General features: G+C 42.9%; 1 protein-coding gene and 1 non-coding gene across 4 annotated transcripts in view; both read left to right on the top strand.

Moving 5' to 3' along the window:
• LOC149344304 (nose resistant to fluoxetine protein 6-like) overlaps window positions 1-12,287 on the top strand; it is a 79,623-nt gene extending 67,336 nt beyond the window's left edge. Inside the window, exons 11-16 of one of the 3 annotated variants that reach the window (XM_089546236.1) lie at window positions 945-1,024; window positions 2,632-2,733; window positions 4,460-4,592; window positions 7,068-7,257; window positions 10,210-10,352; window positions 12,001-12,287. In XM_089546236.1, coding sequence (XP_089402362.1) covers window positions 945-1,024; window positions 2,632-2,733; window positions 4,460-4,592; window positions 7,068-7,257; window positions 10,210-10,352; window positions 12,001-12,114 — 762 coding nt within the window. In that variant the 3' untranslated portion in view covers window positions 12,115-12,287. The remainder of the gene's footprint in view (window positions 1-944; window positions 1,025-2,631; window positions 2,734-4,459; window positions 4,593-7,067; window positions 7,258-10,209; window positions 10,353-12,000) is intronic. The other 2 variants (XR_016283196.1, XM_089546237.1) reach the window with 2 other exon arrangements.
• On the top strand, window positions 5,191-5,336 carry LOC149344305 (U4 spliceosomal RNA). The gene has a single exon (XR_016283363.1). It is a non-coding gene; the product is annotated as a U4 spliceosomal RNA (small nuclear RNA).
• Window positions 12,288-13,321: the final 1,034 nt, after the last annotated feature.

Raw genomic sequence — 13,321 nt, 5'->3', positions numbered from 1 at the left:
ATCTAGCGCTGGTTAGCAGCCGTAGAAGCAGCTGAATATGCAAGATTTGTAGAAGTAGATGGAAAAAAAAGAGTAGTGAAGGAAGATAAATTTTCACTGCTAGAAGTAGTAAAAGCAGACAATGTCGAAAAGTGGTATTGCTTGCATTCAACGCAAGTGTAATGGGCCGATCGCAACAATTACAATATGCTAGTTTGGAAGTCGCAGATTGAAACCCTGTCTGTATTCACTCTACCCAAGAAAGAGACCAAGGTAGGCAGGGCTTACTAAACCGAGGTGATTTGTGACTGGTCACCCAATTTTGCAGATCATGTGTTTGAGCATTATGAACGATGCTTTACGAATGGACCGCTGAGCTACCCTGAAGCCTTCGCGCTCGAAGAAATCGCCCCAGCATGCTGTGCAGTACCGGCATGAGCCTTGTTTTGGAAAAGTCTTCGGAAAAAAATTACGCCGTACACTGGTCGAACATAGTACCAGTTATTCGAAAACTAGACGAAACTCGAGAGCTGATTCGATTTGCTTTGAAAAAAAAAAATATTAGGATAGCACTATTTGATTTGCTCAACGAACGGAACAGCAGAATACTTGGTTTGCTGTTCAAAAATTTCGACTGTTTGCACAACCCTGATATTTAATTTCAGTGTTGTGGTAACAAACAATTGGATGTGACAAATACGCTGTTAAACAGTAAACGCCTCGCGGTCTCGAACATTTCATCCAACAAGAGCTTTTGCTTGAGGTAGCCCTTAAATCCAGGAGCACCTAAAATACGTGCTCACGAGGACAGCGATGGAACGGTGTGCTTGTCTTCGGATAGATATTTAACCTTTTGTATTGCGTAATGACTCATTTTTATTGCAAATTGGAAAAGTTAGTACATACTTTCCCAAGAAACCTAGCAGCACAGATATTGATTCCAATATTTTCTTACTGTCTTTCAGTGCTTCAGCGAAACCTGGTATTCAGCTGTCGATTTCCAGTTCTATGCAATATCTCCGCCAATATTGTATGCGTTATACCGGTAGGTACAATTATTACGTGCGTCAGAAAAGAACCTAGTAGGCCCCTTCTCATCGCAATGAAAGTAAATTCATATACTGCATTGTGCCCATGAGTTTTAGCAGTGCTCATCTCATACTGATTCTACCTACATGCCAGTGACAACACCGTTCTCACTTTGCGGATAGCGGCTGTGTCAGTTAGTACTCGTTTTTATGAACCGTTCCTACATTTAGGTAAAGTTTCATCCTTGTAGGAACGATTAATAAAAACGATACAGAGGGAGACGGAGAGAAAGCGCTTTCATGAAAAAGATTTTAACCGGCGTGAATATTCGCTGACATGCTACTCAATGATATGCTACTGGTGTTTGCCTTCGATTATATTTATCCTTACTGTGCAGCAACCATGCACATTCCGTCGCTATTTTTGACAAATGTAGTGTCTTTTTCATCCCTCTGAACACTTCCTCGCATTGTATATGCTGCTTTCCGGACTCAAGTACTTTTCATTTCATGAGCACCTTGATTATTGCTTTCTTTCTTCGGCTGTAGATCATTTATATTGTTACAGACGCAATGTATGTGTCTCTCTTGTCTCCTGCGCTATTTGGTGATGATGAGGAGCTATTTATGCCTACAACCACAGGAGATCTTCAATTTCGTCGTCCTCACTAAGAATACTAGCGCCGCCGCTGACACCACCTGCCGAATGGATACAGCCGCTCACTTTCCATTCCACCATTAAATCTGCTGGTGTTCTATCACCGCTTTACTTATGAGAAGTAACTAATCATTAAGGGCACGCAATATTCTGAATGCGAAAAAGCAGGTACGATCACTCGAGCGCAGGAAATTTATTTCCTGGAGCTGGAATTAGGAAATTTCTTAGAGTGACAAAACTGCACACAACTGCATGCTGTATTGTATGTGACACGCAAGTAAATACCCCTCTCACAACGCAATCTGAAGGATTATCGCGCTGTATATTATACAACAGAATGAAAGAACTATCTTTTGTAGTGGACGTCTGCATTTCTTATTATTTTTTGAGTGCCAAATTTTTCTGTTGTTTCTTGATATCGAAAACCACTTGTACAATGGCTCAGTAAAATTCTTTGATCAACGTCAAATTAATAATTACAACTTTTAGTTCAGCGAACCATTAAGCGTTTCCTGTGCCCACTCTGATAAATAAAATGGCTTAATTTGATTTCATCTGTCCTGTAGGCGCCTGTCATTTTGGGGGCTGAGGCTCATGCTGCGGTATGGTGTGAGAAAGGAGGTGCTTGACTGATGTGAAAGGCACTGCCATGCTATCGGCATCACACTCCTTACGCGATAGGCAAAGCGCTTCGCAGTTTTCTCTTTTTGTTTTTTTGGCAGTCAAGAACATTTTGATATCTCATTGTTGCCGCTACTGACGCCAAAAAAACGGCACATGTTAAACACGATATTTGCTTCGGTGGTTGAGACCACGTTTCTGCAGACCGCTTGTACACTGCCATGCCCCTTCTAAATCTGATACCTTTCTTAATGATTTCAGATATACAGCCAATGAAGGGCAAGCGTCTCACCTTGAACGGCAAATATTAAGCGTAGTCATGACCTCTAAATGCGTTTCTTTCAGGTGGCCACGAGCAGGAATTGCCATAACTACCGCACTACTCGGTGCATCAACTACGGCCACGGCGATCTATGTGGGAATCCACGACGCGGAGTTCCGTGCGGCGTAAGCACTTGTAAAAAAAACTGTGGGGCCTTTCGAGCTACGCACAATTTCCTGTCTTTTTTATTATGCATGGGGTCTCCCTAAGTTATGAATAAGTTTCAAAATGTACCAGTGTCCTACAACACTCGTTTTTCATTTGATCTTCGTGCTACCTCACCCTTCTTCGGCCCTAATGAATTGCACGCAGATGAATTTTCCAGCTCAGAAGCTAGGAAATATATTATTAAGGTATTTCTTCATCCCGCGCTGTTTTCCCGTCCGTACTCTGCGTTCCAATTGATGCGAAAGCAACGTATGAAAATCCACATCGCTGTTATCACAATAACGAATATGACCTGCCGCTCTGGCTCAGTGGCCTGGCGTTAATCTGGTGACCTTGGGACATTTGCGATGCTTAAGTTCTTGGGACGCTTAAGTGACCTTAACAGTTTAACGCGATAGGGCTACTAACTATGCTGTATAAGTTGATCGCATAAAGCCATTAACTATTGCTCTGAATGAACGTCCCTCAGTAGTCGAGGGGCAGCGACCCGCTTTACGACCCAGGGCAGCGGGTCGAGTCCTGGCTCGACCTTTCTTTTCATCGCGTCGTCGTGCTGAAAAGTTAAAAGCTGTAGGAGGCGCTGCCAGGAGGCAGCATGAAGGCGAGTACAAAGTAGAGATTCAGTCCGATGTCTTCGTGCTCGGCATTTGAGCGCTGTAGAGGACGCTGCCGCGGTGGCAGCTAGAAGGCGAGTAGAAAGTGAGCATTGTGCCCCCATCATCGTGCTGAGGATTCGAACTCTGAGGAGGAAAGGACTCTCTGAGGAGGAAACTCCGTTACTCTGAGGAGGAAAGACACTGCCAGTTGATCGCCACATCATCGTCGCTCATTGAGGTGGCCATGGTTGGTGTTTACTCCTCATGCTAGAAATAATAAACCGGTAGAGTTACACTAAAACTCAATGGCTGACGCAGGAAAGCGCGTAACCCAAAACCCTAGTGACAGCTCTACCCACACAGGGCAAAGCGATGTAGGCACAAATATTCAGGAGTGCGTGGCGAAAAAGGTGGGGCTGAAATTTACTTTCCAACCACGTTCTGAGCTTTTCTCGGCAGGTGCAGAATATCCTGGTGTTCGTGTAAGGTGACCACCATGGAAATTAATGAATCCCGAATGGAGACAAGAATTCCTGCTAGGGGAACGTGATCGGGGGCGTTTGCATTTTTCACACTTCACTACGTTGCATTTTCTTGAGAGCTACAACTCTTAGGATAATCTTATGTGTAACAAGTTGCGTGAGTATCATTTTTTGTAGTGAAGGCACAATTTCTCAGTCAATCAGGGCAGCTTTTCGTTTTCGGTAAACAAAAGATTTATCAGCAAAGTCAAGATAATGGAAGATCACATAGAAATTTCTTCTATTTGAATTTGCTAATCGGAGCGTTGTAATCACCATGGGCTGAACGAACTCAAAGACGTTTATTAGAAAAAAAGAAGCTCGGTTTCAACAGCACGCGCTGGAATTTCCTAAGATGCACTTTATTTGGTGAAGATAATGGAAAGATTCACTCGCGACAAATAAAAAACACGTGTAGAATTTCACCTTATGTACATCAGATTCTCAACAAATATCCAATAATAAAAACAAAAGAAAAGAAACAATATTTTTCACACCTCACATTTTTTATGACTTTCAGTGGCGCCGTACGTGTATTTGCTCAGCTTCACCTCTCGGTTTTGCAGTATTCTACCGGAGCGACCAGAATACACTGTCGATGTGTACATAAGGCCCTATTTTCGCATCGGGCCATTTTTGGTGGGCATCTTGCTTGGCTTTGTACTCGTCCGTCGTAAGGAGCCGATCATAATAAAGAAGGTATGTCCATGTGATTTTGTGCCTCTTTTAAACACCTGCGAAATTCTGTGCGAAAGAAACGAGCCTGTTTATTCCACAGTGAGCTGACATACATCTGCACCACATTAATGCGCAGGAATAATAGTAGTAACTTTGTTTCTGCCCATTACCCTCCATCCCCCCACGTGCGCCTTTAAATAAGTGATGTTTTGGCAGAGGTGCGGAATGCGATTATTGGCTACGTCGTCTAGTTGCAGGTGGTAGTAGTAACAGCTCTATAAGAGAGAGAGAGAGAGAAATGGACGAAAAGGCAGGGAGGTTAACCAGGCGATGCCCCGTAGGCTACCCTACTCTTGGGGAGGGGAACAAAGGGGAAAAAATGAAAAAGAGCGGCAATAAAATGAGTTTTCCGAGTGTCCATCGACCCGCGATACAGTACTGGGACGGGAGAGGCCCATTTTCTTATTCATTTATTATGCCTCGATCTACAATTTGTCCATCGACCACTATGACAAGAGGACGTAGGGCGGGCACTAAAAACTTAAAGATTATAGACGGGAATACAACCCCGATTCCTTTCATAATCTCAGGAGCGCTTTCACCGCTTTCCTTTGTGAGGAAGGTTGCGCAGAGGCAGTGTCGTATCTCATGAAGTCTCGACTGAGGAGCGACTATTGCTAGTTGAAAACAGCGCTATAAAAACAGTTATATTAGTAAAGTACCGGTAGTGTTGGTGATATTTCCGCCTATGTTTTTGCAAGAGCACCAAATGGTAAAGCCGCATTAGATCGGACTGCAGGACAAATCCAAACAAATAATTCTTGGTGAGATATAAATGTTTGCAGAATCGTTACTTTGGTAAAGTTTAGGAAAGACAGGAAGGGAGCGTGAATGGTTGTAAAAGGATACCACTCGAGATAAAAAGTAATTAAGAACAAAGTTACTGTAGCGGATTAGGTTGAAGCCGGTGTCTCATTGCATCTGCCTTTTACCGGCGGCTTGTTTTAGGCGTCAGATTGTAGCCTTTCGTCGAAGCGGGACTTCGTAGTGTAACGAGGTGAGTAGGGAGAGCGTGCCACGCGGAAGCAACCGGGGGGCAGCAGAACTGGGCGATAAGTCTGCATGTAGCTGTGTGACACTTTATTTGCAAAGTACGAATAATGGCCCTAGATGTGTAGCACGTCGTTTCTTTCTTATTGCCTTTTTTGCACGCTGAGGAGCTATGCACCAGTCTGGTTAAACGGGCGCTATTGCGGCGGCAAACACAAAATGCGAATTAGTGGCAATACGGCACTCCTCTTTGGTCGCGAAAAGAAGCGCAATGACTGGCCTTCGGCACTATAAAGTTGCGGTAAAGACAAAGGCAGTGCGCAGTAGATGACCCTATCAGCCATGCTAATAGCGGCGGTGAGATGTACTACGCGCTAGAAGCTTTCACCACTTCATTGTTATGCTCGTTTCCTTCAGCCAGAAATATTAAGGTGCCTTCAAGTGCCACCTTCGCTTTCGGAGTTGCTTCCACCTAATCCTTTGCGGTAGAGACAGGATGGAAAGAAAAATCACTAAGGAAGCCCTTGAATCATGAATTAAATTTCCACATCAGTGCTGAGTGCTAATGATGTGTTTGGTACATTGATGCAAAAAAATAACAAAATGCAATTATTTTGCTGATAGTATTCAGTGTACCACATATGTGTGGGGATAGAGCTCGAGCACGGGGTGGTTTAACAAAAAAAGCCGCAGCACCGAAGGACAAACATCTCTTCAGAGTTTTGAAAAAGCCAATTAAAGCAAGCTCCGCCGCAGAGCAGGTGTTTGAAGAACTGACTTTAGACCACTTGCGGAAATTCATGAACAAAAGCTCAGAAAATGCCTTGATGTTGATGTTCTTTTTTCTGCTGCTGATAAACATTTAGTTCTTTGCGAACTAACTACCCGAGACGAAAGGAGCGAGCGCTGCACTACCAAGCAAAGAAATACATTTGCGAAATTCGGAAGTTAAATGATCTTTGAGATTCTGCTGGCCTTTCGAAAATTTTACATAGAGCGTACTGGTGAGGCGTGATTGAGCGTGGCGCATGCGCCGAACAAAAACTAGCATCGGTGAGGACGGCAATCTTGCATAGCATACTTACAGATGTCCCATGAAATGTTCTCTATATATTGCGGATGCTTCCAATCGAGGCCAAAGAAAAGGATGAAATGGACGCGAAATCTTTCAGGGTTTCCACACAGCGAAACATGGCGATCCTTGTATCAATTATCTTTCTCTAGTGCTGACATCTAAGGGATCTGATTTTTGAATGGCTGTGTGTAGATTACCTGTGTTGGTGGCTTCAGGCGCGCGTGACTCTTACTGAGCCGTCTGGGCTCAATAAAAATTTCTCCTGCTAGTTCTGCTATGGTCCTGTCCAGTTCTGCCTTTTCTGCACGTCGTTTTTGGACTGGAAAAAAATCACTTCAACATTAGGGTGATAAAAATCCCTATCTACGCAGTGTTATGTGTGCCTGGGCTGGATCTTGTGCGCCTTGCTGCTGATTGGGTCCGTCTACTTCGTGGGGCCTAGCGGAGCGGAGGGGACGGTTGCAGCTGCTGCTGTGTCCGCCATTTTCTCTGCCTATGTACGGACTCTGTGGGCCGTCGGGCTTGCATGGATTGTGTTCTCATCAGTTGCCGGTTACGGAGGTTTGATATTTCTTTAATCAGTATACTGGTTGTTTCGACCAAGCCCGCCATTAAATTTTAGACATCGAATTTTTGTGATGTAAATTTGCCTTTTGCAGCGCATTATTACCGTGCATTTATCGCTATAGGAAGGAAGGATGCTTGGAATCTTGTTGCAGTGATTGACATACTGCTTGGGCGCGTGTCGCTGATAAAGAAAGCTGACTGCAAATATAAATTATATGAAATCGATAGGGTATCGCGTTGTAATCGCAGTAAGGCTACTACCACCAAACGCGCTGCTTTTAGAAGCTAGAAAAGAATAAACAACGAAATACAGTTGTTGACATAACCGGCCAATTCCGTAAGTAAGATGCGTCGACACCGAACATTTGAGCGGATCATTGAGGCCATTACTGCGAAACGGTGGGAACCCTTCCTTTTTTTTTTTTTTTTTCTGAGGACGTTAAGAGGTCGAATCGACTTGCGGGATGATTTTGCAACTGCACTGCCTCGCCGATAAATGCGCCATTGGCGGCCGCACAAACGTCAACATAACGAGAAAGAGCCAGATAGAGAATTTTTACAGACAACACCAATCGGAAGGATTCCTGCCCCAGTCGTTCTTTAAAGAATGCGTTATCGTTGTTTCCGTATGCGATTCCAGCTGTCTGTGTGGAAGAAAATAAGGTAAAAGTGTATTGCGCAAGGACGATATCCATAGGTTACGATTGTTGTGACCATTTAATTGCGTGCTCTGCCCGTACTTTTAATGTATGCATTTTTAATGCACTGAATCACGTTGAAACTATTCATAACACGATTTGATTGGTAGCCGCTGAACTCTAACGCTGTTATGGAACGTGATAACTGACTCTGTGTTCAGCAGCAGATGTTCGAGCCTTACTACTGTTCGGCAACATCATAATAACTAACCAGCTGATTAGGCGGTATAAAAGTTGCGAAATTCACTCATCAATGGGGACGCTGCACTCTAAACGTGAATACACCTATATATGAGTGTACAGGGAGTAAGCTGTCGTCTAGCGCACTGCCATCTATGAAAGGTAATGCGCTAGACGACAGCTTACTCCTGTTTCTCTCTTTTCTGTTTAGAGTGTAGACTTCGTGGCACACCGTTCACGATGGTGCACCTTTCACTTAGCGTGTTCTTGAAGGAGTCTGACACATCGCAATAACGCAAGTGCGAAAATACTTGCGCGATAACGTAATTCTATGTAATTTGCACTTGATGTATGTACTACTGTAAGCTGAAATAGTTGTAAGCTGAAATAGAACGAGTGAGGTTGAAAGCTGATAAAGTTAATTTATTCTAAGCTGAAACAGCATATTTATACACAGAAATTAATTCGTATAATAATAACGGCGGAATTTTCATGATATTGAACCCTACAAAGTAGGGGCCCGTATGAGTACACCATGACACATTTGCTAGTAATATAAGTGCTCGTTTTTGAGTCAGTAGGATTTCCATTTCATTCTGTTTGGTTGTTGCCCTCCAGACCATCAGCCAATAAGTTATGTGTGGCAGTATAAATAAATGCCTTGTAACTTAATATTTTCACTCTTGACGTAAGTGTGTTGCTCTGACTACGTAAGGCGCCATTAATTTTGTTCATTTTTGTGTAGATGTTCTCAATATGCATGTCCCAGTTGGGCCACTCGTTTAAAACAACGCCGAGGCACTCCACATTCTGCACGACCTCGCTTTTTGCCCGCACCTTTCGATTTTTGTTTGGAATAATATTGCTCTTGGCATGTACTTGGGTAGTACATATTTCATTCGCCCTGTTTCTTTTGCTGCTTTGATGGGAAAGTATTTCTATTACATTGGCCTCCTTGAGTATTTTTAAAATTTTTCGTCTTCTGTCTTTTTAATCATTTCTGCCATGGCTGCCCATAGGTGCAGTTAGCAATAATAGAAAAAATCAGTAACATGTAAGCCTGCACGCGTCGCCAAGGTTTTGATTTGTTGTTGATTTTAAACGTCTTTAATTGTACACACTAAAAAACAAAACAGTGCTGCCGCTGCTTGCTGCATTAGCCAGCTACTTTATATAAAAGAGCAGTCGCACTTGCCGTAGTACCGGCCTCATTGATTCGATGAAGTGCTGCCTTGTAGTATTAATTGTGCTAGTAGAAGCAGTGAATAGGGAGCATAGCAGTAGCTAGTTGGTAAGGTGGCGTAGCCGTTGCGTGTGAACAAAGAAAGTTCAGTGGTTCTGAAGTGTCAAGCAGTCCTCTGACTTATTCAGTTCTGCTCAGGCCACGTCTACAAGCTAATGTTTCGAGAAGAGCATATGTCTCCGTCTCGGACGAAGACAATCTCTAGCTGAAACAACGGCTAGCACACTAAGCTTTCGCTCCTGCTCCTCCTTTATCTTCTCTGCCCTATCTGTACCGTGAGATTTGACACGGTGCTTTTTAACGTCCAAGATTAATACAGTGCTGCTTCAAACCATTTACTAAGCCCAGAGCCCTTACGGCCAGCATCTGAACTACAACATAATAGTAATCATCCATATCATGCCGAGAAAGTCAGATACTGAGGATCGACTGCAATTTGCACGGTGGTAGGTGTACGTAAATTGGTCTGCGAGTTTCGGCCACGTAGGGGAAGAAGGGCAATAGATTTTCTTAGCTTTCCTTGCATAGCACAGAGTTGAATTAGGTGTACAGAACCGATTCCACCTTGGTACATACAAAAAGGGCTCCATTGTTTGGTGTTTACTGTGGAACAGAGTGTACTAAACATTGTACTTGCACCTAATATTGCGCCTATTGAGCCATTCACAACGGCTAGGAGTTACTGTCAAATTTACTAGAACCACTAAGAAAAATAATCGACCTAATGTACTTTTCCAGTGTTTACAAAAGGAGATAAATCCCTGCCTCTATGTGTACTGTTCTTTTTAGAAATGATAAAGGGTGGTACCTTTTGTGTGCTCGCAGGTCTCGTCACCAGAGTCTTGTCAGCAAACGCTCTTGTGCCGTTAAGCAGGCTCACATTCACGACGTACCATCTACACCCCATAGTAATGTACATGTTCGCTGCCTCCCAAGAAGAGCTCTTCGACGGGTCATCTTACATGATCGTAAGTATACTTGCCGCAGTACCATTCGGCTTTTACACAAAGAAAAATAATAATTTCTACTCCTGATATTTTATAACAACAATAAATAAGTACGCAAAAAGGAGGGGGCAAGAAAGAAGCCCAAGGGAGGAGTGCCGACTAACAATTGATTTATTGCACCGGCTCCTTTTTCCTTCAACATCATCACAAATACAAGAAGCGGTAATCATCTCGACAAACCAAAAAATTCCGACTCTTTGCGGTACAAGGGGACGGACGCCTCAATAACACATTTGTCAGGCCGAAATCTCGGGATTTCGAAAGCTTCGCCTGCTTAATGCAGGCAGTCCGCACAAAATTTAATTCAGAATGTAATAACACTTGTACATTTTTTTCGAATAATTTGTGCTTACTTTCGAGCGTGCACCACCGATCTCCGTATCTTTAAACACTCTTATAATGACACACAGTTACTCTTGACATACTGCAGTTTTCCTAGAGTTCTGTCCATTTAATGTATGTGGTCGTGTACTCTGTTGCAATACCAGTATCCCGCGCTATTAAGTACACTATTTCAGCGTGGTTTTGGAAGTGGTACAGTGCTTCCGTCTTTTGCCGTTTCTTTCCCTGTTTCCTGTTAAACTGATCATTGGTGTTAAATATTTTTGTCGTTTTGATCCAAAAAGCGTCATAATGGCTGCGGGTGGCTTGTTTTCATTATTTATGCGTAAAATAGCCTTTATGGTATCAGTCTTCAAAGGATCCCCTCCTATCGGTATTGTCCTCTCTACCATCACAGTCCTTCAATGAAAAAACATTGAAGGGCTACAGTATTAACAACAAGTACTTGTACGCCTCTTTCGCCACTGGTAGCTACGTCCTGTTCTTCCACGAAGACGTCCCTTGCTCTCGACTTCAGAGCGAGCTTAGGCAAGTGACTAAATAGATTCTGTGGTCATGTTTCATAACCTTAATAGAAATACAAAAGTGACAGTGCTAAAAGCAGTCATGATGCCCTATTACGAAAGACGTCAGGAAGTTGACACTTTTAAGGAACCATGGGTACCTTCTTTAAAAAAAAAAACGTGTCGCCTTATAGTAATTTCCTTTTAACAAGGATGTGCTTTAGCATGCCGTAACAACGCGCTAAATAACAGCGTTGTATATTTAGTCTTAAAAAAATTCGAACGGCTGGGTTACGTTCTTTATTTTCAGCTTTATTCTGGAAGTCAGTAGGGAGCCTATTACATCGATGCCTCTCGCCAGCAGCAGGTTGTAAGAAATCTATTCGGTGAAAAAATCATATTTACAGATGTGCACCCAAAGGAAGTAAACGCATTTTTTCCTGCAAGGGCGAAAAGTGCTATCCTAGTGCACTCGTCCCGCATAATTCCAGCTAAAACGAACAGGAGAAAAATATTAGAAACCTAGGAAAACTGCAGCCATTCACACTGAAAATTACAAAATGGTGATTTATCTTCCTTCTTATTTAAATACCGCAAACTTCCTCCCCTTTGTCCGAATAAATAGGTGGAAAACTGACTAATCAGCAACAACGTGTTGTCTCTGGAGCTTTGTAATATATGTATTCTAGAATTGAAAGTTTTGGTACCACCCTTTGATCAAAAGATTCAGTAAGAAGCTTGAGTTATTGAACGCTCTTTTTCAGGTTTACATGTTCTCAGGACACGTCTTGACTGTCTACTCCGCGTCTGTGGTCGTTTCCCTGTTGCTTGAGTTTCCTTTACAAAGCCTGGAGAATGCTGTTCTTGGAAAAGCATAATACGTCTATTTTTGCCTTCTATTCATAACAAGTAACTGCAAATGCAGGCGAGGAAAATTTGCATATTATGCATATTCCTTTCAAAGAATTTATTTCCTGCTTGGAAGTGGACTTCACTCTTCAACAACTCTATGCGTCTAGTGCATAGTTCTTTGAACGACGTGAATAAAGCATTTTATTCTGACCTGCTCCGAATGAACAAGTGTGTCCTTTTAAATTTCAGCATCGCGATTATTAAAGTAAGCAGTCTCCCTCTTATTATGGCCGCAACAAGAGCTCCTTCCATAGCTGACTGCCTTCACCATAAAGTATTTACACCGCACTTCATAGCTTCAGTGTGATGCCAAGGTTGAAAAGGAAAACAATTTTCTTTTTTCTTCAGACTCTTTGGTATTGTTACGGCGATTACGCTGCGTGCCGCGGCGCTGTGAGCAGGGCAGAGAAGATCGAAGTTGAAGCATGAGGACTCGGGCTGGGGTTAGCCTGACGGTGGGCATTTCCTGCTTTAACTCATTCTCCCACTCATCTTGTAAATAAATCCACCCCCGTAACAATATTATTGTTTCTTAAGGGCAGTCCCGCAGAGAAGAATATGTGTGCACTTCCGGCTTGCTCTACAGGTGTTCTTCAGTTAGCATACAACATTTTCTTAAAGATGATAAGAGAAATAAAAGGAAGCTCTAATAAGCTTCAAATTTCCCCAGAAAGAAGTGAATAAGTCTTTCAGCTAGCCTCTATAGATTACCGGCTTTTAGGAGACAACTTCAAAAGAGAATTAGAATGATTGCCTCTAGATGTTCAGATCTGTCACAGATTGTGCAAACACGTTCAAGCCTGTCAACCACTCAGAAACTAAGGAAATTATACGGATGCAAATAAATATCAAAATGCAGTGTAACATTGTTTTCCACCTCGTATTGCAAAAACAGATCTCACAAAGTATTGCAAGAACATATCCGATCACGCAGCTGCGGACCGTGACAAAGGGGGCAGACAAGTCAGAGAACGCGATCCAACTGCACTGAGTTACAACCGACATTTGTGTGGATTAGAAAGTCTCGAAAAACAAGATATGAAAATGATGGGCGCTTGCCCCTATGGTAGAGCGGCAACCTCTGTTATACTATGACATAATTCTCTGGCCCAGTTATTTTAGCCTCGATATGAACCTGTTTCAGCAGTGTAAAACTGCTACATAACCGACGAA

The sequence above is a fragment of the Amblyomma mixtum genome, chromosome 5 (assembly GCF_055824585.1).
Source record: "Amblyomma mixtum isolate Tamu chromosome 5, ASM5582458v1, whole genome shotgun sequence".
Taxonomy (NCBI): domain Eukaryota; kingdom Metazoa; phylum Arthropoda; class Arachnida; order Ixodida; family Ixodidae; genus Amblyomma; species Amblyomma mixtum.
This window is presented reverse-complemented; position numbering and strand designations above follow the sequence as displayed.